This window comes from Ruditapes philippinarum, unplaced genomic scaffold (genome assembly GCF_026571515.1).
Source record: "Ruditapes philippinarum isolate M1 unplaced genomic scaffold, ASM2657151v2 ctg2042_1_1_1_1, whole genome shotgun sequence".
NCBI lineage: Eukaryota > Metazoa > Mollusca > Bivalvia > Venerida > Veneridae > Ruditapes > Ruditapes philippinarum.
The window spans coordinates 39,172-64,041 of record NW_026861470.1 but is presented as its reverse complement, the minus strand read 5'-3'; the positions used below and the strand labels follow the sequence as shown (position 1 = coordinate 64,041).

At 34.2% G+C, this 24,870-nt stretch overlaps 2 protein-coding genes across 2 annotated transcripts in view; both read left to right on the top strand.

Annotated features, from left to right (window-relative positions):
• Positions 1–2,542, top strand: part of LOC132715722 (uncharacterized) — a 41,339-nt gene extending 38,797 nt beyond the window's left edge. The window contains exon 10 of the mRNA XM_060698783.1: positions 2,205–2,542. Coding sequence (XP_060554766.1) covers positions 2,205–2,542 — 338 coding nt within the window. The remainder of the gene's footprint in view (positions 1–2,204) is intronic.
• Positions 2,543–3,001: 459 nt separating this feature from the next.
• Positions 3,002–22,926, top strand: LOC132715724 (uncharacterized). The gene is made up of 6 exons (XM_060698785.1): positions 3,002–3,163; positions 8,000–8,582; positions 8,870–9,085; positions 13,761–13,855; positions 14,224–14,388; positions 22,795–22,926. Exons 1-6 carry the CDS (start codon positions 3,002–3,004, stop codon positions 22,879–22,881), a joined length of 1,308 nt encoding a protein of 435 aa, XP_060554768.1. The 3' UTR covers positions 22,882–22,926.
• Positions 22,927–24,870: the final 1,944 nt, after the last annotated feature.

Here is a 24,870-nt window from a genome sequence, read left to right as displayed (position 1 = left end):
GGATCTCATTGGCAAATCTAAATTTAATATACTAACATAAAGGATCTTTCTGAAACGCATACACGTCCAAATTATCAAACAAGAGGGCACAGAGGGCTCTGGATCGCTCACCTGAGAAATATGTCAACAGGTTTAAGAGGAGCCCCTTTCACCCCAGAAGAAATAGCGAAAATTAAAACATCGCGAAAAATACAAGATTTACAGTACATATACGGAATATCAATGACCACTGGGCCGGACAAAATTTGACCCTAGGGCTAACATTTTAGTAGTAGATAGGTAGACAGCCACTAGAATATGTTTTATGCAAAATATATAAACTCTAGCTCTTTTGGATTTCCTCAAGAAGAGTTTTAAGTTTTAACTATATAAATGTATATATAAGGAAAATAAATGACCCCCTGGGGCGGGGCTAATTTGACCCTAAATATTTTATTTGAATAAACTTTGCAATCCCCCTTTTGAAGATGTTTCATGCTTAATATCTTAGAAGACCTTTGCTCTTTGGGGTTTTCTTAATAAAGAATTTATAAATTTTTACAATAAACATGTAAAGAAAATCAGACCCCGGGGCAGGGCCAATTTAACTCTGGGGCTTTTACTTGAACAAAGTTTGTAGACACTCACTAGAAATTGTTATGGGTTATTTAAAAGAAGATTTTTTTAAAGTTTTTACTATAGACATATAAGGGAAATCAGTACCTGCAGGGCGGGGCCAAATTTAATCCCAGAGCTTTTATTTAAACAACCTTTGTAGACACTTTCCAGAAGATGTTTTATGCTAAATAACTAAGCTCTAGCTCTTTGGGTTTTTTAAAAGAGGTTTTTTAAATTTTACTATATACATACGTATATGTATAAGGAAAATCAATGACCCCTCCTCTAGCGGTGCGGCCAATTTTGACCCCAGGGATTTTATTTGAACAAACTTGATAGACACTTACTAGAAGATGTTTTAAATATCTAAGCTCTAGCTCTTTTGGGTTTTTACAAGAAGATATTTTAAGTTCTTACTATATTCATATAGGGAAAAGCAATGCCCCCCCCACTGGGGCGGGGCCAATTTTGACCCCAGGACTTTAATTTTAACAAACTTGATAGACACTCACTAGACAATGTAACATGCCAAATATCTAAGCCTTACCTCTTTGGGGTTTTAAAAAAGGAGATATATTGAGTTTTTCCTTTTTTGCCATTTCAACCAGAGTTCTGCATGGAATTAAATTCTTTGAAGGTGACCACAAAAGGAACATTCATGTGAAGTTTAGATGAAATTGGCTTAGCGGTTAATGAGAAGATGTCGTTTAAAGTAAAACTTTAAGGACGGACGCCGGACGAAAAGCAATCACAAAAGGCCGTAACAAGTGAGCTAATTATGTAAAGATTTTCGGAAATAGAATTTCTAGTAAAATTTCTCGGTTATTTGAGATCTGTGCATTTCCTCCAAATTAACATTATACACTGTTTTAATTTTTTCATACGTTCTAGTAAATAGTTTGTTTACCGGGCTTTGAATAGCATTCTATTAGTTTGTACAAATTAACGAAACTAAATAGAATTCACGATCTCGGATTTTAACATGTGCATACTGAAAGACAGCAAATAAAAACTCCAAGCATTTCTGGTACACCACGTAGATTATGTTCAGTGTTTATGATATTATCATTTGATTATTGATGTATTCAATTGATATTATCTTCAAAATTTCGATAATTTTTGCATATTGAATAAGCAAATGTTAATGTATACACGAATACATAAGTATAGGTACACTAACGGAAAGACAAGAGTTGAATTCTATTTAAAAACATATCTTTCATTGTTTCTTAATTTAAAAATTAAATGCTGTTTAAAACTTCGTAATAACATATGTAAGTAAAAGCAGTTTTTTAAAATACTTCATGTACTGTGGGTTAATCGCCTTCATTTATCAAATCATATATTAAACCTTTGCTAAACAGCATAAGTTATTTTTTATTATATCACAAGTATAAAACAGATTTCTTTCAATTTTTTGAAAATTCTGATTAAGCAATGTTTTGACAATTTTAGATGTCCCCTGACATGAATCCGTGTTGACTAATCCGTTACAACTCGTCTATGCAGCATGGAAAGCATGCACCCCAATATTTTCATGTTTTGATTGGGTGTATATTCACATATCTTTTGTTATACGGCGACATTACCGGCTTATTGTCATTCAGTGGCTTACTTTTCTTACATCTGTCACTTCGATATGGTGGCGGCATTTGAGAGAAGCAGAGTTACGGAGGGCTGTAGGGATGGTGTAGCCGGGGGCCACCTTCCGCCAGGTGTGTGCAACATCATCATCACCAGAGCCAAGACGAGATACCGGCTACATGGTACACCCGCCAGGAGGCATGCAGGAGGTCGGCAGAGTGTAACAACACCAGCGCAGGATCGGTTCTTTGTCGTTCAGGCACTTCGTGCAAGGTTTTCGACAGCAACTTCTCTTCGAAATGACCTTGAAATGCTGAAATGCTGCCGGGTCCGTGTTTCCACGCAGACGGTACATAGATAGCTGCATGAAGGTAATTTGCTGTCGAGAAGACCTTGCATACGTATCCCCTTGACGCATTGACATCGCCAGGCACTTTGAATGGACAAAGAGCATACACGGTGGACCATGCAACACTGGAGACACGTACTGTTTAATGATGAGTTTAGGTTTATATAGGCGTGCTAGAGCCTGAAGAAGAAAAGGTTAACGGTTTCATGATGCAAATATTGCTGGGCATGACGGCTACTGAGGTGGGTCAGTTATAGTGTGGGGATATATTATCTGGGATGGACGAACCGACCTGGTTGTGCTTAATAGAGGCACAATGACGGGTCAGCGATACATAGGCGACATCTTAGACAACCAGGTTAGGTTGTATGCTGGAGCAAGCGGCGATCAGTAAATTCTCATGGACAATTATGCTGGCCCCAAAGGGCCAGGATAGTCCAGGACTACCTAGAGAAGGAGTACATTGATCGCATGGACATGCAATCTGGCTCACCTGACTTTAATCCAATAGAACACATGTGGAATGAGCTACGCGTTAGCATTTCAGCTCGTCAGCAGCAATCCAGACCCAACCAGGAGCTTGGAGCCATGTTTGTCGAGGAATGGACAGCCATACCCTTTAGAATGATCAGGGTATGAGAATGCGCTGTCACGCTATCATTGATAGTCACGGGTCACATACACGGTATTAAGTCTAAATCTTTAAACCAAAAAAACCACAATGATTTAACAAAGTTGGAAAGCACGCTTCATGTTCTGAAATCTCCAAAGAGGGAGGCGTCCACTTCTTTAGAACAAAACCAGTGTTAAACTCATTTATAGTGTTAAGTTCGTCCAGTTGAATTGATAAAACAGTAAATCATCATTAAAAACCGTTTGCACAGCAATTATAAAATTATCCCCGTAAATATTCACACTCAAACATTTTGTACTAAACAAAAGTTGAGTAGTTAACTTGATTAGTTGAAGGGCTTGAAACTTAAACAAACTGTCATATTCGAAGGGGTTTAGATTATTGATTCTACTAATTAGATTTTCTTTGATATTTTTTTCTTGGTGGCTGACTGCAAGGCGTGCATATAGCAATAGAATACTGATATCTTCAGGTGTTAAGAAGCTAGGAAGACGTTGCACTTTTTATAATCTCGCATTAACAGACTTAATCATACCATGACTTCGACTTATACAATTATTAAAATCTGATTTCATTGATCTCGAGGATCTCCCATTACCCGACTTTCAATAATGATCAATCCTTATATATAAGAGTATAAAAGTTTAATTTGTTCTTAAATGAAAACTGTTGTATTTGATGTAAGATCCCGGCGAAAGTACTTTAACTTTATTCTAAGGCAATTGCTCATTTTGTAAAATAAAACATGTTAGATGCGAGGTTTTGTGAACACACAGTTAGCTTTCCTACGCGACGTTAAAACTGATCTGCATAAATGCACATGATATGCATGTATAAATGTGGTTGTTTGATATAAATGTATCAATATTGATCAATGATAAGAGAAATGATTTGATAATTTCGAAAGCTTAAAATAAAATTTTACAATAAAAGTACCTATCTATGTTGATGATTATTTTACCCCCGAAACAAAGTATATAGGAATCACTCGGTGGTCGATCGGTCCAGCCGTCTGTTGCATTTCTTTGTCCGGAGCATAACTTGAAAACTACTAGTTAGAATTCAGTACAACTTCATGCGATCGTCAAGCACATTAAATGGAAGTGCAGAGCACAAGAAGATTAACACCATTTTGACAAATTACAGAGTTATTGCCCTTTGATACATTTCCTTGTCCGGAGCATAACATGTAAAGTACTGGTTGGAATTCAAAACAACTTCATACAATGGTCAAGCCCAAAAAGAGAAAGTGCAGTGCACAAGAACCATAACTCTGGCCAGAGTACTTATGGAGTTATTGCCCTTTGTTACTTTTCCATTGCGTTTTGCTTGTCCAGAGCATTACTTAAAAACTACTTGTTGCAAATCAATACAATTTCATACAATTTCGTATATTAAGAGAAAGCGCAGTGCACAGAAACAATAACTCTTTTTTTATTCATTTAAGAGTTTTTGCCATTTGTTTCTTTTTATTGACCAGTGCATTACTTGAAAATTTATTGTTGGAATTCAAAGAAACTTCATACAAAGGTCATGGCAGTGAGATGAAGTACAGTACACAAGAACCATAACTCCATCTTCAGTATTTGTAGGGTTAATGCCCTTTGTTCCTTTTCATTGTCAGGTGCATAACATAAACACTAATGTTTAGAATTCAATGAAACTTTATTCAATGGTCAAGCGCAGTGAGAGGAAGTGCGGTACTCGAGAAGCGTAACTCTTTTTGGACTTATTACAGAGTTATTCCAATGGTCAACCACATTGAAAAGAAATGCAACATACAAGAACCATAACTGTCTTTAATTGCCCACAACCATAATTCTATTTCAGTTATTTTGCAAGGTATTCTGTTATTAGTAACTTCCTGATGTCCGAAGCAATCTTGCGGGGTATTAATCACATTTAGTGATAGTTCTAGTTTACATTAAGATGAATGGAAATTACTGATTAGATGATTTCCTGACTTATTCAGCTGTTAATTTAAATATCTGTTATTAGGGAGTATTAGTACAGACAGTATATGTGGTTATTACACTTCAAGCAGTAAAGAACAATTTGAAGACTGGACAGGAAAGAACAAACAATCAGCTGAAATGGTGTGTATAGTTCAGTTTTTCGTTTCTTTAAAATTACTCATAACTTGCTAAGTTCTTAACAGGGTGAGAAAAAAAGCAGCTTGACCGGGATTTGAACCCGGGACCCTCGGAATATGATACACCAGAACAACATAGCTATTGGTGGAATATTTTGTGACTGCTTTGTAAAAAGTAGTTGTATATAGACTTCTTACCCTAGGTATGTATTTGTCATTATGTCTACCAAAACTTTTATGTCTCCAAAATGTTTGGGAGACATATTGTTTTTGCCCTTGCCGTCTGTCTGTCGTTCTGTCTGTCCGCTCTCACGGGACAGTAATAACGTGGCTAGAGGGACAACAGGTAACTGTTCTTTCTCTTTGATGTCATTCATTTCGTAATGCTTTTATGTGGTTTTCTTTTGTATGGCTAAAAAGAACAATAGAGAGAACAATGGAGTAGCCACATTATTACTGTCCTATTAGAACGTGCGTCCGTCCGTCCAACCGTCCGGTCGACCGTTCATTGTCCATCCATCCGCAATAAGCGTGTTCAAACTACTGGTGGGATTTCAACCAAACTTTACAGGAGTGATCAGTAACTTCCCTAGTTGTGCACATCACCGACACGTTCCGCTTCGCTGCACAAAATGGCCGCCAGAGCATCATTTCTAAAATTGTAATGATAAGATCATTTTCAAATTTTGTCCTAAGCAATGGCTGTGGCGGCGATGTGATTTTACGTATATTTACATATCAATAAGGACGTAACAACGAAAAACGGGCCGCGGGCGCTGAGTTGTCATGGTCGTTTCACTGGAGCTAGGGCTCTGAGCCTTACATTTCTGAACAAGGGGACCATTTACACTTGTACAAAATAGAATCATCAACGGAATCAGACGAATGGTGTTGAAGCAATGGCTGTGATGTGTGTTTACGTACATTTACATACATTGTATTAATATGGACGTAACAACGAAAATTGGGCCGCACGCGCGGAGTTCTCACGGTCGTTACACTGGAGCTACGGCTTTGAGCCTTACATTTTTTTTAATTTGATTGTCATTTATTAACTATTTGTCTTATTTTGGTACATATTATATACCTATCCTTTTCACGTGTTTTGCGACAAGATATAAATTCATACAATATTGGAACAATATTGCAAAGACTTGCACAACAATATGCAAAGTGAATACATTTGTAAATTAAAATGGAAACCTTTAAGCCCGCCTAACATGTCAAAATTGAACATATTGCAGACCATGTTTGACTGAACCCGTTCAAAAGAAATGCACGAAAGAAGTAACTGAAAGGACCGTACTATCTTGATCTATTTATATTGCAATTCATCATTACAGTATACAGCACAATCAGTTTGTTATTCTATTGTTTCAATTTTATGGTAGTTTTTTACTCACATTTCATGAAGTTTAAAAACATTCAAAGCTTTACCAGCATTTCTAATGAATCACCTTACACTCATAAAAACAGACTGAATAATAAATCAACGCTAATACACATTGACTGGAACAAAAACGCATATTATGAGAATTTTTGTTTTTCTTTACTTAAAACGAGCAAAAGATTACATGTGAGATTAAAGCATTTTATCAAAAGTATCAATGTAAAGTTATATATACGTATTTCCAATGATAATTAGAGCTGTAACAGATGTGTTTATCACTTAAAAGTCACACATGAGAAAAACATGTTGAACAATGTAACAAAATGTTTAATATATTTAAGAAGAAATGCATAGGTAAAAATAATGTGTTATTTCCCCATATCTCGAAACATGCGATGGGAATTATAATTTCAATTAACAGTTTTGTTCGTAGTATATAACAACAAAAAAACGCAACGTAAACAATTTTTACACATCAAGTTATGTTCTTTAAATTTTGCCTGGAATGAAGAGGAATTGTTTGGTGTTCTTTCGTGGAATGTAGGTCGGAGGGAGTGTAAGATACATAATCTATTTAGTATTAAAGTTGGTGAAATTAAAAAAAAAAATGGTTCTCTTTAAAGCAGCTGACCTCCAGAAGATAGCAGAAAAACTGCCGTCTTGCTAATATTTCAAAATCCCCCCTCAAAAACATTATATTGTTGAAAGAAAACGAAATGACACTTTAAAATGTTCATATCTGAAAATAATTGCTCTGAAAACAAACGGTTCGCTTTTCCACCAGAGGGAAATACCTTCTTTTATTATACCACGGAATTCTTTCATCCGGATTTTTTCTAGTATCACGTGATCGTACAGGACAAAATCGCGACCTGTGCTCCGGAACGCATGGAATCCGGGATTTTATCAAACATATAGGGATACCAATAATTGCTTTTGTTTTTATATTTGTAGTAATTCATGACCCTAAAAATTATAATTGATTAATTATTTCATATATACGATGACCAATTTATCGATTTAACCTTTAGCTTGAAATGTGATAGGGGCCTACTCAATGACAGAAATTGATAAACGATCCCGGGCATACCGGATACCGGGATTTTACCGGACCATTGCTGTGACACGTGACCGCGTTAAATGAATTATCTTCTCCTTTTTATATTGGCTACAGCGTCAGTAACGTAGTAGATTATGGAAAAGGAAAACCCGATATATTAACACTTTTGTCAACATTCTTTCTTGAATTAAGGTGTCAGTGATAATGTATTTACACCATAAACCCAACTAGATCAGTATTTACTGTTTACTTGAAATTTTATTTCATTTTTTTTTCCATTTTACCATCTGTAGGTTAGTGGCTTTAAGCAACTTGAGACGGATCAGCAAAAGTTGAACCTCTTGTTAAAGAAATTATTCAATGCACCAGATGTCCAGACCAAAATAGAAAAGCTAGCCTCGGAATGGATGAATGTAAGAGAAGAGCTCAGCATTATGTTGTTTATTAAATGGCGCGCCGTAAAAAGAAGGAAATCCAAATTGCTGTCGAAGAGGAGACCGAATGCTAACACTTTTGACAAGTTTAAAGCGGCCATGATAGAATTCCGAAAAGACTTAACCAAATGGGCCGACGATGTACGGAGATCGCAAACCAATAATCATGATGTTGTTGAAATATGCAGACAAAAGAAAAAAGAGGACGAAACTAAAAGACAATTGATAGGCGTTGATATTTCGCAGACAATGGGAACAATTAATTCTTTAAGACTGGAGATTGAGGCATGCTACAACGACGCCAACTCTAAGGAAAGCGATGCAAGACAGCTGAAAAGAAACGCTGAAGAATCACATGAAATGTCAACTAAGCATGCAATGGTAGCAACTGTAGGAAGCGGCATTGGACTTCTGACCGGATTGGCATTAGCACCTTTTACAGGTATCAGATATAAACGAAATTAGATTTAAATTTTATAACATTTCATCAACTGCTATGAAATTAGTTTTGTCCCATAACCACAAAAATTGTTTATCGATGAATTTTTGTTTTGTCTTATTTTATATATATATATATATATATATATATATATATAATAGAATTACACAAAAATATATTAACTTTAAAACGCACGGGTATTTCGTCACAATTGATTATAAAAGGATACAACCTAGGTAGTGTTTCAGTAATTTAGCATACAAGGACCAAACAAGATATATTTTCTTCAGGAGGATCAAGCATTGCTTTTGCATTAGGAGCTGCAGGAGCGAACACCGTTGTTCACGGCACAGCAGCTTGTTTGCATGAAAGCAGTGCAAATAGCAGCGAAATATCAGCAAAAAGGAAACATGAACAGGCGCGCGATCTTCGGATGCAAATAGGAGAACATGAAAGTGATATTTATAGAAAAGAATGGGAAGTGACAGAGTTGAAAAACCGTGAAGGTAAACTATTCACTATTACTGATATTTTCTTCGTTGTTTTCGTTATTTTATTTCTATTTTACCTTTTTATTTTTATAAACTCCTCTTTGCGAATGTACACATGAAAAGCATACACAAATTGCAGAAGACACTTTATAAGCAATTATTTATTTGCATCATTTACAGTACATCTTCCAAAAGTAAGATTTAACGTAAATATAATCTCTCCGGGGCAATACCTGTCAACAACAAACAATGTCTTTTCTTTCCTGATGGCAATGCTCTGTATTTGTTTTTCTTAAAGGCACATTGTGTCTCATCAATTTATATATTTAATTCAAAAAATGTATTTATCAATAGACTAAGAACATGTTAGATATTTAACAACTTAAAAAAGGAGCGCTGAACATATAGATATTTTATATATAATATTATATGTATATAATTATGGTAAATTGAATATTTTTTAATGTTATTGACTTGATGATGATAGGTAAAGACAGTTTTTCCAAGGAGAGATGATGGACTTAGTCTAGTTTTAGTAATCTGGAATTCTGAGTGCTAATTTTTAAATATTCAGTTTTTGCAAAATGTGTATGCATAAAGTTTACAGAGACCATTACGTTTAAAGACCTCAAGGCGGTCATTGACCCAGTTTGCATAAGGAAAATGGTCAATCAAATACTTTTTCGTCACTATAGACGTATTCTATCGATATTTGTGGGTGGTTCCGTTGAAGAATGAATAACACAATTCTGCAAAAGACGTCAACGATAAGAAATGAGAACGGATCCTGAAGCAAATGGTAAAACAGATAGGTGAAATAATTTCTCGATAACAAGACATTTATCACTACGTCAATAGGTATATTTCTAAAGCAGCACTTGGAAGCTGTTGTCACGTATCAATACCATGACTTTTTAACAGACATAGTGAACAACTATAACTCAAGACTGCATTTATCTTTGAATGTGACATCATCCAGCGGAATTACTGCAAAAATGAATCTATCATTTGTTGATTCTTTGAAACCATCGGCTTTTCTTAGCATAAAGTTAGTTTCATGGAGTTTGACATTTTTCAAGAGTTCACATCATTTTCTATTATAACAAACGGTTAAAATATTATTGATTACACAAGGTCCTCTATACACTTCGGCAGGCTATAACATCTCACCATGAACACATTTAATAAAGAAAAAGTAACAGCATGTCTCTGCTATTTATATAGTTTTGTGGATGACATATTAGTGGTTGAGGTACTCGAATCAATTGATGGAAACGAATTCCAAAACCAACAAAAACAAAGGGTTGTTTTATCTTTTTAATGGTGTATCGAACCCATTGTTTGTCTTCACTCGTTGTGCTCCATTCGGAAAACTGCAAGGTGTTCACTAAGTAAATCAGAGGTAGCACTTAATGCTGTAACACGCTAGTCCATCATGTGCTATTCTGTCTCCTGTGAGACGACTTAAATTTCTAATCATGTAAGCTTAAGAAAAGACTGGGAGAGAAACGTGGTAAGGCTTACTTGTTTGTAGGATATATTTCATATTTTTCTAAACCAAATATATTTATTTAAATTATTTTTTATTGTTTCTTTCTAAGATCTTGAAATTTAAGGAATCTGCACAGAAAAATCGATGCCATCTTCATTTACTATGTGTTTAAACTGCCTGTTGTAGCTTACACGGCCTTGATTATGCCTTTCCGCGTCTGTGACTGGATGTAACGCAGCGGCAAGTATTAGCCAAATAAAGCATTTTGATTGTTATTTTTAATACGAGTAGAATCTACCGCTTTTTGTGTTTTGGGGCTCTTTTATGTTTTCTCGGGAAGAGGAAGGTAACATCATTTCTCTAACGGTACGGACTCTGGTATACATACTCAAGCTTAATGATTTTATCAATAGATCAACCGCTCGTGTTCCTCTAAATTTCTGATAACAAATATATATATATATATATATATATATATATATATATATATATATATATATATATATATATATATATATATATATATATATATCTTGAAAAGCTCCTGCAATTGCAAGTATTTATTTCAGCAAAGGTTTCAGATCGGAAATATGATTTTAGCATAAACAGTTTAATTATTTGTATTATACGAGGTATACTCGAAAAGTTTTCGGTCCGATATACTTCAAGCCACTACACTGACATTTACACACAATACGTCGGTACCGATATCTTATTGAAGATTACTGACCGATTTACACGCGGTTTTACACAGGTGAAGTAGTATAAAACACACTTTGATCAGTAGAGGGATGTGCCATTTATACCAAATCGAGAAAGTTGAAATCAGAGACGTCATTAAATACCTCTGTAAAAAAGGGATGTGCACCAAGGAAATCCATGACGACTTCATAGATACACTTGGGAAGAAGTCCCCTTCCTATAGCACTGTGACAAAATAGGCTGCTAAATTTAAGAGAGGCAGGGAGAGCATTGGAGATGATGGGCGGCCTGGGCGGCCAAAAGAGGCCATCAATGATGAAACTGCCGAAGCTGTGCACGATCTGTTCATGTGCGACAGAAGGTGAGACCTGCGAAGCTTTGCTAGGGAAGTGGGTATAAGCTTTGGTTCAGTTCAGGCAATTCTGACTGATGCCTATGGCATGTTAAAGGTTTCCGCTAGATGGGTCCCCATACAGTTGACTAACTACCAGAAACGGACCAGGCTTGACAATTCAAGATATATTTTGTCTCGATAGGAGGATGAACATGATTTTATCTACCGGATCGTTACTCAGAATGAAACATGGGTCCAGAATAAGAAAAACAGAGCATGTAGTGGAAACACTCTGGAACACCCCCTCCGAAGAAATTCAAGAGGGTGTCATCAGCAGAGAAGATGATGGCTTCGATTTTTTTGGGATAGTAAGGGGACAATCATGATTGACTCTCTTGAGCAAGGTCGTACCATAGACGGTACGTACTATGCAGACGAATTAAGACGTCTGCGTCAAGAAATCTCGCATAAAAGGAGTGGAAAACTGACTCAAGGCGTTCTGCTTCTGCACGACAATGCACCAGCTCACACATCCCAAGTTGTGATGGCTGCTGCAACTGACTGAGCCTTTGAACTTTTTCCCCCAGCACCCATATTCTCCAGACTTAGCCCCCTCTGAAAACCAAGCTTCGTGGTAGACTTTTTGGAAGCCATGAAGGTGTCATGGAGGCGGAGGAGTTCTTTGAGGACCAACATAGAGTGTTCTATTTTGAAGGGTTAAACAAGTTGGAGCACAGGTGGGCAAAGTGCATTGGTGTAGAGAGCAATTATATTGAAAAGTAGACCATTAGTTGGGTTCTCTGACTACCGGAAGTACGCCGGGCCAAGAAATTTTTGATAAATCCTCGTATTTAACAAATTTAATAAACAAAGAGTATAACAAACCATTCCATACCTCGTTTCAGTCTGTTGACATGAAATATATTCAATAGATACTTGAGAGACTTTGTAAAACTGTTATAACAGACAAATTATGTGGCGAAAGGTCTTTGTGTTACCGTATTGTACATGTTGATTTTTATTCTGTTCCAGTGTTGACGTCTTTCAACATAACTGTCATATTCATCAGTCCTTTAACTGGTTTCATGCAAAACCCATTGTCGATACATGATTTTCAAAATGACATTCCCGTCAACGAAACCTTTTGTGAACATCAGTTGCAAAGTTTCTCTAAACTTTGTGATAGCAAAATAGTTATAAGATCGGTCGGAAACCTCTTTCTTCATTCTCCAGTGCAACACTTGTCTTCTTGCTATTCTTGCTAGAATAAAAAAGCGCTGTTTTATTAGCGATGAATGTAAAATTACTGTTTCTGTTATTGTGCGTTCTGTAGCTTTATAGGACATGCTCAAACTTGTAGATGACTCGGTCTCCGCTGTATAATATGATACATGTTCCATTTTTATTAAGTAATTGTAATATTTGACGTTTGCAAACTGTCAACCTTAAAGTTGTGGTGTATGGAAAAACGAGCGAACGGCATTTTCGAAAATATCCGAAAGTTAGAGCATTTGAATGGTTTTCTATAAATCGTCGTGTTCACTGCGTTAGAAAATTTTATTTTTCGTTTTTCGAAAATATGCAACTTAAATGCATTACAAAACAAAAACATAAATAATACTTACAATTAGCCGTTTGTGTCGGCCTTCCACTCGATCTCGGAAATGCCGTCCGCTCGTTTTTCTGTACACCACAATGTTGATGTGGAGCGACAGTTTGTCGAACGTGTTATACCGTATATAGTATTTATAAGTGTCATTATAGAGAATATCTTTTATTTACGAAATCATTAAAACTTAAAATTTGTATAAACTAAATTGGCGGGCCGGTGAAAAATTTAACTGAAGACTGTTGCTTTATTCCAATAATTGATAATGAAATTAACATAATACATTGAAAATATACTGTATTTTTGATTATTAACAATAATACGAAAATAACTTAACACATCATAACCTAAAAAAGTAAGTAACGAAACCCAATAAATAAAATGGATTATCAGACGTTTAAATATAGCACATCTAAATGAAGCATGTAAAACCCAGCTTAAATTTAGCACTTAGTGATGTTCCAGATTTCTAAAAACAGAATCGGTCGCTCATCCCTCACTTGGGCAGAAGTGACATTTACCTACTATCATCGTCACTTTATGTATCATGCAGATGACCTTGAAGAAACAATAAGTATCATTCGTGATGTTGAATCTATATTCTACAAGTTTATTGACTACATAGAGGAGCGATTAATCAACATCCAGGTAAGAAACATTATCTGTTTTACTTTATTGCACATTATATATGTTTTGCAATATCTATTGAAGATTGCGCTGTGTCGTAAAGTCCAGGTTTAGAGTATGAGTGTCCCAATTTAAATAGATATATCTTTGAAATATCATTTTGGTTATTATGTTCTTGAATTTTTAAAGAAATAGTTTGTTTCGATACAATTGATTTATAAATATATGATAACTTTGATTTAAAAATGATTTGTAAATTCATTTAATACTATTATGTATTGGTAGTTGCAAGTACAATATTTGTGAATAATTCAACATTATTTTGAGTCCTGTAAATAATAAAAACCATTAAACGTTCCATTGTTAAGCAATGATAGAAATGCTTTCAGAATGTTGAAACGGTGTTACGTGAGATAGAGCTCAATGGAAATATGCTAAGTATCATTCTTTGTGCATGGGAAAGGGATCGAAAAAAAGGATTTTTTCGAAAACTGTTTGGTTGGAAACCCAAGTATTTGAATGAAGAAGAAGAAGATTTGAAATTGAAAATAAAGGTTGTATATTTAAAGTAAATGAAATGTTTTATATTCTCACCTTGAGACTAATTCTCAAATACCAATTTAACGAGACGGCATCCATACAATTACTATATATAATCAATGAAAATCGCTAATGTACGTATTGCCTGTGAATTAATTTAGCTGCGAATTAGCCGAGTAAACTAGATATAATCAATAAAATCGCTAATATACGTATTGCCTGTGAATTAATTCAGCTCCGAATTAGCCGAGTCTTATACGCAAGCTTTACTGCGGAATGACACGATTTATTTTGCGAGTCGTCAATACATTTCGGAGCCCATTTTAAGTTTCTTCCTTTGTTATTTTTACTGTTGTATAAACATTCGACAATGTTGTCATATCTCCGTATACAAATAATGGACTGTATAGCTGTCCGATTTCATGTAATGAAATGATGCCAGCACTATTAAGTGTTGAGAATTTAGTACAGCTCAAGCCGGTGCTAGGAGGCGTGAGGGATTTTGCACTTATTAATTATCCCTCATGTACAGACTCAATCAAACCGAGTCTTCAATTTTCAAGTAATTTTGTTGTGATTAATGATTCCGGGGGATCACTTTGTTTCCTAAGTTTCTTAATATCGTGGAATCAGGCTAAACTTAAATCATGCGTAAACGCGTTGTCTTTGTCTGAAGAGGCATTGTTTTGTATCGTAGAATCTATCCATTTGTTTACCTAGTTTTGAAAGTCATTTTGAGGAAAGTTAAATATTATATCTTTTTAAGTTTTGTATATTTCTTTTATAATGAGTTGGATAGTGATATGCAGACATTGTTCTGATTTCCAAAATTTTCTATAATAAAGCCTAAGCACAATTTTTGGTAAGCTTCCCTAATGCATGGACTGTCACACTATAAGACGGGAACTGATATAGAAGTTCATCTACATAGAACGTATTAAGGGCTAGTAAGGTGTAGGGAAATCTAATTTAATCATCTAATTTCATCCTTCATATAAATTCATGAAAGGGCCCACAGAGGTTTTATAGTCATTTCCTGTTTTTAGCTTTAGATATTATGGAGACGACATTACGTTCCGGGCAAGGTACATAATAATGTCCTCGATGTTATTACGGAGTACAAAAGTTTATTTTCATGTCAAAATGTAAAGCTATACATGAACATGACAGGAAACAATTCTCTGTTCAAAAGGAGAATAAAATAAATAATTACATTACATACAACATGTACAAAGATGATATATCAAAATATCAAGGAACGTACAAGCACCAAACATTGAAAAAATTTAATCTTTACCTCTTAAATACAATTAAAACATATTTTACTTAACTGATAACACCTAAATAATCCACTGACATCTTATTTCCAAGTTACCATTTTGGCAAAAGCTATTGCATCGTTTTAAATAAAAAAAAATCGTGATTTTTGTGTTGACGTTATCAGCATTGTTTTCCCATTTAGATAAAAAATGGCGTTACGTTTCGTCTTTAGTCGCGTCAAACGTTAACGTTAAATTTGGTAACAAATATTAATGAATAAGAAAACGATGTTATGTCGATTAAGTAGACGTACAAAAAAGAGGTAAATGTTTATATAAAAATAAAAATACAAGTACAATGTATTACAAGTTAGATCACATGTTTTTCAAAGAAGAATTTAATACTTTGTTTATTTTACAAACTTATCATTTGTTGATGTGTAATGCGGGCAATAGATCAATTCTTAAATCAACTAACTAACACTATTCAGAATATCCTGCAAATATTTCCTATTGTTATTCTACAGTGGTTTATTACAGTATTTAGCAAATGTCTAAATTAACTATGTTTGCGTTGCTCCAGTCTGCTGATTTATTTATTGTCTGCTCTGTAACGGTTAATGTACCCAAAAGATGTGCATTACTAATTTTATCAAGCGACATTTTTGTCTTTTGTGGCTTAATGGTTGATGTCGGTAATTAATTGGTATTTTTAACCCTTTTGTTCTCTGCAATTATTCACTTGCTGAAACGTTTGCCTTGTTTGTTACTCACAAACTGATGTTGACCAGCTTCCGATGTATGTAGTAAATTAGGTGTGAGTATTATTTTGTCTCATCCAGGCTAATGGGATTAAGTGTTTGACCCGCTTAAACGATTACAATAAAACAACTTGTTTATATTCCAGCCGAAAATATTGAAGTATCATTTATTTTCCCGATAGAAATGCTAAAGTGATCATATGTTTCCATAACGGGTTGTTCCCTTGTGATAAATACACCTCATAAACCGTGATAATCAGACTGTTACTCTGCAGACATCTACGTTTGAAGGTTTTTAACAAACAAAGATATGGTCCATCTTTAATTGTAATACCATTTATTCTGTAAATTATCCCATTTGCATACATAAAAAATAAAAATGTTTTGTTTGTAGCTATAAAAGGTTTAAAATGATTCTGTTTCTATTCACTGTAATTAAACCATTGTTAATGAATGGGATGTTAAAGGACTGGAACAATTAGCTATATTAATGTCGGAATCAAGGCTGTGAAAGCTTCATCTAATAAATTTCATAAGAACAGAAACAGCGTATTTCATTAATGAATTAGGTTTCATATCGACTCCAGATCCTATGTTTTGTGTTAAAACAACCCCAATGAGTTTTATAAGAACATAAATCTGCAGCCTCATTGTGGCCAAATCGGAAATACAATTTCTGTTTGCATGAGATATTTTGCCTTCAGGTTATCCGTACATCAATTAAGAAATAATATCGGTCTTAGTGGTGTTTATCGGCTATTTAACACCGCTTTGGAGTTTTGATGCGTACGAATTGACCACGAAGGCCGTAGGCATCAAAACGACTGTTCGATTTTCGCTGTTCGATTTGCGCACCCTACTTTTGCTAAGATATAGAAAATATTAAACAAAAGAAATAATAAGAAAACAAGAATGCATTTGTGAAAAAATGCTATGCCACCGCATTAATATAACAGAAGTAGATTTTTTTGTTACTATACAATTGAACTTTGCCATAATGCAGTAGTGTCTAGTGAATTGGGGGTCAAGGTCATATTTCAGCATGTCAAATGAATGACAAATGAGCAGATGTGTCTACTGTTAAGATACAAAGGCCATAGTGCAATAATTCATTCAAAAATAAAGTAATTTTACTTGAAAACTTTTAGGTATTTACTGAATTACATAGCTGTATTAAACTTTGAAATGCAGGTACATTTACTTTTTCCTAAATATTATCTTTTCAATTAAGCATTACCAAATTCTAAAAACATAATCATGTCCTTATAATATGCTCAAATTGTTTCATTTACTAACTCTACAAAGCTCACAACTATCTTGCTAGAGTTTATGACCTGAATCATTTCATAAATATTTCTGAAAACATGACCTTTAGACTTACTCCCAGCTATTGAATACTTTACATAAAAATGCATAACATGTATCACAAATTCAAATGAAAGTTGTTTCCTTTCACACAAAAAGATTTTTTTACTATATGTACATAATGAAAATCAATGACCCTGAGGTGGGGTCAATTTTGACCTCAATGCTATAAATTGAACAATCTTGGTAGAGGTCCACTATACTATACTTCATGCCAAATATCTAACCTCTAGCCTTTGTTAACTCAGAGAAGGAGATTTTTTAAGATTTTACAATATACATATATGGAAAACCTATAACCATCCCCCACCCCGGGTTCGGGCCAATTTTGACAGTAGAGGCAAAATTTAAAGAACTTTGGTAGAGAACCTATCTAGATGATATCATATACCAAAGCTCCAAGCCTTGTAACTTCACACAAGGAGACTTTTTAATTTTTTATTATATGTGCATAGTGAAAAATCAATGACTCCTATATATTGAGAAATAACTGACATTAACTGGATTTTCTCAATTTAATGTAGTGCCTACCGGTTTCTATAATCATCAGGGCAAATAAACATAAAACCATAGTTACAACGTCATTTGACGTTATTGATTATTTTATTGATGTGTTTAAACCATAACTAAACAAAAATTGAAGACATCAACATTTTTTTACGTTGCGTACACATGAGTACATAAATAAAGCATTGTACCTTCAGATAAGAAGATTTTTAGTTTTTACTATATGTACATAGTGAAAATCAATGACCCCAGGGTGGCTCCAATTTTGACCCCAGGGCTTTAATTTGAACAATCTTGGTAAAGATGTACCAGACAGTGTCTTATGTAAAATATCTAAACTCTAGGCCATGTGGGTCTTTACAAGAATTTTTTTTTAATTTATTCTTATCATTCAATTTGGTTGCCATGGCAACCAGATTTCTGCATGGAATCAAATTCTTTGCATAACTTTGGAAGGCCTTCACCCAAGGAACAAGCCTGCCAAGTTTGGTTGCAATTGGACTAGTGGTTTTTCACAAGAATATTTTTTAAGTTCACTATATAATCTATAACACACACACACACACACACACACGCACACACACACGCACGCACAAACACAGGTAAATCGCTATATGCCATCGCAGATACTGCGGTGGCATAAAACGTTATTTTATCAAGTTTTGAACAATAAAAACTTACTGTATTGTGTTTACATTTATCATTCTTGTATGTATGAAATAACGTCAGCGTTTATGAATGGGTTGTATACTTAGGATGCCGTCATTACGCTGCTTACGGATTAGCGCCGTTTTGTCAAAATGAGCATGGTTATAAGTCCTAATTTAACGGTTAATGTCCACATTGTAACGGATATTTTCATACAAATTTAAACCTTTTTATGAGTCGATTACTTTTCTGAACGCCAGCCTAAGGCACCGCGAATAACGTATAAGTGTGTTTGCACAAGAAAATCTCATATTTGCTGTTTTCCGAATAACAACTATAATACTGTGACGTATAGTAGCCCTTGCACTAGCTGAATATAGGCCCGTATTCAGAATGGATACTTACACTCACACTCAGTGAATAAATCCTATATAATTGCCTAACGGTCAAGACAGTCCTCACCTTTCAGTAAAGTGGTATTCAGGTTATAAAGTAAGTGTCGAGAGAACTCAGGAAAGTTGAGAATCTGTGAGATTAGGAGGGGGCTACCTTGAGGTAACCTCAATAAAATAATACTGAATACCACTTAGTTTTGAGTATTGATTTTGAATGAATTTCGTCCCATATACATTTAGTGCATGAAATACGCGAACTGACAGTTTTTTAGAAAATAAATTTTGAAAAACAGATAGAGATGATTTATGTCAGAAGTTGAACTTCATCAAAACTTTTGATTTTCAAAGGGGTGAACCCAGTGTGATACAAGTAGTATGAACTTTTAAGAGTGTATTCAGCCCACGGAATACCAGTACTGATGTCAAAAAGAAATGAATTTATATGATTTCAAATTGGAAATTTCTTGAATTTCCTTTTATCAATGAAAATGGCTGTTCCTGTGATTCTGGCATTAAGTCTTCGGATGATGTGTCGTATGCGTCTAATTATAGGCATATGTATAACAGTTAGATACAAGTTATATCACACTGTTGACATAGAATTCCCAATCTATATATTTGAAGATATTTCAAAGGAAACAGTGATATTATGCAATAAAACCGATCGGTAAACTTTTAAAGTCTCTCTCACGAGAGGTAAGGTTGAGTAAACAAAACAAATACCACTTTTCACATTGTGAGTTACTTACCATAAGTTTACTCCAGCGTTACTTGAGGCGACCTGTCGTGAGTTTGAGTCGAGATTGAGATTACGTATCGTTTCTGAATACGGGCCATAGTCTCAATTTGCATGTTTAAGTTCGTATACGAACTGTAGTGTTACCGTGGGGTTTTACGTTAAAAATCGTAATTTATGAACTATCTCGTATTTGATAAGATTTACAACAGTACTGTTTAAAAGGTTATTGAAACTGTAGAATGCTTGGTTTTTAGGCCGACGGCAAGATATTTTTACATATTTATCTAATGCAGCTTTAAAACCATACTGGAGCTACATACTTGATCTACTTCAGGACCTTCCTATTTCACGAATAGGTGGTAAACCATCATTGCTATTACCATGTTATAAGAACAAAAGTGGACAAGAATTAGGATCAGACTAAGATCAATAAACATTACTTTATTTCGGATCAAGCGCTGTGATACCTTTAAATTACTCTCTTGTGGAAAATACTGTTACCCGAGGCGTACCCGAACAAAAATACTGTGATGATCTGAAATTGTCCACTAAATATAACTGTAAATAAACCAAGAGTAACAATAACTAAACTGTCCTTACCTTTCAAGTTTTAAGTGAACTTAAGGCCTACTTGAGAAGTTTTCTTTTTCTTTTATTCTTTAAGCAAGTGAGGCTATCAACTAGTCATATAAACATATAATAAGCTGTGTTTATTTAGAAAACAAAACACTAACCCATTTATACGGTTATGATCTGTGAAATCTGATCCTTCTGTTTCCAGTATATTCTTCCCCTGTTCACATGGTTTTTGACAATATAACGATGATATCCTATGCCTGTCCACCATATCTGTAACGTTTCATTGATTAAAATTGTTAAATAATCCTTTGTTGCATGCTTAAATCGTCTGCATGTTCCATTTTGACACATAATTATTTACATTGCAATTACTTCCGTTGAAAACGGATGTTTAATTTTTGACTATTCAACAAAAAGATATTTTATACGCGAAAAGCACACCTAAATTTTATGGGTGTCATAGTTACTCCAGAGAAAGAGAAGATGGTGATGTTATATCGTGGTGAACGTCGAAAATAAGAATGAATAGAGAAGAAAATGGCGGACACTTTTATTTCATATTATTTAGAAAATATACCACGTGACCAGATTTTATACTGTTAAAAAGTACTGTTACCTATGTAACAGTACAAAATTCTTAGTCACGTGGTACACTTGCATTAATAGTAAGAATAACTCCAAGAGGCCTATGGAAAATTAACATTACGAAACAAGTGAGGGGTAATAAGAACAAAATTTAATAACACCTTGTTATCCCGCAACCAGTACAGCTTATGATCTATGAAATTTGATAAACTGTTATTTAATGTTTAAAATGCATGTGATGTCCTGACATATATGGACTTTTTTCTGCCAAACAAAAACGGTACATCAATTTTCCGTATAAAATGAAAATAAAAATACATGATTAAGCAAACATACCTTTTATCACCATATTCCTAACTTCTCAATTGATATCCACAATTTCAAACACTTAAGTTTTTTATTCTCGACAACAGTAAAATGCAGGTTTATGTAATGTTCCTTACTTCTAAATTGACATCCACAATATTAAACACTTCAAGTATGTTGCTTTAAAGCTATAACAAGTAATGCATTCTTCTTATTCTTGAAAAACGTAAGACACATATTCACAACTTCAATACACATTTTGACCGTAGCTGCTTATGCTTCGTTTATGACCACTGGCTACTGATAGGTGCGTCTTCTCTGTGGGCCTCTTAATGACTTTATATGTGTAGGATGTAATTTCTATTTCCGCAACTGCGTAGATCTAAATAGATGTTCGTAAAGGTTGTATTTATTCGGCTCTTTTCAAGGTATACATTGCACAGCTGACCAGTCCTTCGCAGCCATTTTACGCGTGCGTAACACAACGCTCGTCATTATTTGTTACAGCAAGCGTTTAACGTTTAACAACTTGTAATAGGTTTTATTACTATAGGATGCATTATTTTCTTAAATTTTATGCGCGCTTTAGGAATGTGATTTCATATCCAAGATGATAAAATGTTTCGTTCAGTAGATGGCTAAATTTCGTTCTAGTGCTATTTTGTCTTTTTTATATTTATTTGTTGTGTTGACGGGCAACTTTCTCCGTCGCCCATCACAAGTGGCATGGTCAAATATTTCAGTTGACATTTTTAATTGCTCCTGTACTAACTGATTATATTTGAGCATAAATAGAGGATATTGAATGAGTGTAAGTTCAGCACTGAATTTATTGCACGAGTTGAAAAATTTATATTATGCTAGCCGTCACGTCAAAATAGTGCACGGCCGTGCAATACCATATTTACGGAGTCGCAAAATCGGCACGGGTGTATGATAAATCTGCTTACCTTACTACATTTGAATTTATTAGTACCATACATGAATGACTGTATGATTACATAATTTCATAATAATTGTCAATGTAAATAAATCTAAAGGGACACCATTTCAAGAGTTACATGTGTTTTTATTATGTTAAGTTTTGTCATTTTTGAGCCATTGTAAAATAGATATTAATTTTGCTTTCATTCGAAGGTACAAAATACTCGTAAAAGCTCCAATAAATAAGAGGAGAATTTAAAGCAACGAGTTTGCTTGTTTAATTTTGCTTTCCTTATCTTAGAATTTCAAAATGAATTGATTTAATGATATGTTTCTATTTGTTTTCTCACAGGAGAAATGGGAAATTGTTGAAAGAAGCATGTTACCTTCTGTCGAAATGCAAAGCGTGCCTGGAGCAATACATCTACAACTGATGTGAAGGAGAATGTTCTACATAATATGGATCAATTCATTTACATACAAATATGAAGACGTTAAAACTGATAAAGTTTTGAAATAAAAAAAAAAACGTTTTTTTTTTTTCATATTTTGTAACGATGAGTTGTATTACTAAAAACAAAGATTATCAACTAGAAAGTATGCAAGCCATTTGTCCCATATACGATAACATGTTTCTCTTTGAAAACTATTAAGTTTCAATGCCGTTTTCATAAAAGATATATTCCTTCTATACTTATGTGCACTGTTAATGCACACATAAAAATGGGCCGTCTTGGGCAATCTGTTAGGTCTGCATTTTTAATAATATACTGTTCAGGAATTTCAAGCCAAGTCAGCGTGTGGCACATTCCCGCTCTGCTGCTATACATTTAAACTTCACCAGACTATTAGCAAGGGGTTATTTATGAAGAAAGTATTGCGCTATCACACATGCACATGTTCACATAAATGTATGTAAGGCTAAAGCAATACACATCATAATTTAACAGAAAAAAAATGAATTGAAATAAAGTCTGAAATGTTAATTTATTTTTTGAGAGTTTTTAAAATGCATGACTACACTTAATAATCAAATTATTGAAACAGTTCAGAAGGGTAAATATAAAAGAGTTAATAAATAAAAGGGTAACTTTATCCTGGACATACATTTAAGGTAAAATATTTATCAAATGTTAAATGTAAGGATTCATATAACAATACATAACGCCTGGTAGATGTTGTTCTCTATTTACATCGTATATTTAACTTTTTTTTTAAAGTAAATGATGTTCGTCGTATCCCAATAAATTTCTTACCGCTGTCTTACTCCAAAAATCGTTGTGTTAAATGTTTATTTTTCGAGGAGATTGTGATTGTACATAATGTGATAAAAGAAATGCGGAATTACATAACTGATAGTATACATCATTTGAGACTTACTATCATGAATGGGCTATAGGGATCTTTATGTCAGTTTCCAGCAATAAACTGACCTCAAATAGGCTGTTCTTGGCGGACCTGTCTGTCCCTATAATGTTTGGAAGCTTTCAGATGTGTGTACAATGTCTTTTCATGCATTAATGTTTTAAAATGTTTTGTGTGTTTATACAGTATATATTTATATTGCCCGGCTATTACTAAGCATATTCAGCAAGTTTTTAAACAAAAATATACATACACACCAAGTGTGGTAGGTTTATTTGGTACAATCACAAAATATTTCTATTTATCTTGAACAGAATCAATACGTATAATACTATTTTGTCTATTTATTATCTAGCTACGAGGGGTTATCCAAAATTCGTGAACTTTTTAAATATCTTTTGAACGTCAACGTGTATTGTAATAATATTTTAACAGCATACATTGTAGAACACGTTTAGAAACGATCAGTTAACTGCGTCAATAAATGATGATTTAATATTGCTTTTAAATAAGCACATACACGGCACCCGGCGCACGGTAGAAAAGCGCAGTTAGTCATCGTATATTTTTGCTAAAAAACTACTTATTAACGTAGAAAATCCGCTTAACATCGCATATTTCTTCTATGATGTCATTTAAGTAATTTTTTTAAATTATGGACGTCATTTCTGTTAATTTCTGTTGAAATCATCAGAAACGCCAGACGACGATATTGTTTACAACGGGAAAATGACGGATACACAGAAATTAGAAAATAGCGTGATCATAAAATGTTGTTGTAATTTGGGAATGACATTAACAAAAACATTGGAAAAAAAACAGCAGGCGAATAGAAAAAATAAAATTGCACTATCATAAGTGTTTAAGTGACATGTAAAATTTAGTGATGGACATAACTTTGTGAAGCAGTAATGGTTATTGACTGCGTAAGGTTGTAGCATAAGTTGTACGTTAAATATGATGACGTTGACGTCAATAACTTTTTGGGGTGCACCGCTGTCGCAGACATATGTTATGATAAATTAAATATTATTGTAAAATAAGAATCTACTAACATTAAATT

Excerpts from the sequence above, each read along its gene's own strand:
- LOC132715724 (XM_060698785.1), top strand. The coding sequence starts at position 3,002 with ATGGACATGCAATCTGGCTCACCTGACTTTAATCCAATAGAACACATG. Across the intron at positions 8,583-8,869 it reads GGCATTAGCACCTTTTACAG|GAGGATCAAGCATTGCTTTT; the intron begins GTATCAGATATA and ends TATTTTCTTCAG. Across the intron at positions 14,389-22,794 it reads ATTTGAAATTGAAAATAAAG|GAGAAATGGGAAATTGTTGA; the intron begins GTTGTATATTTA and ends GTTTTCTCACAG.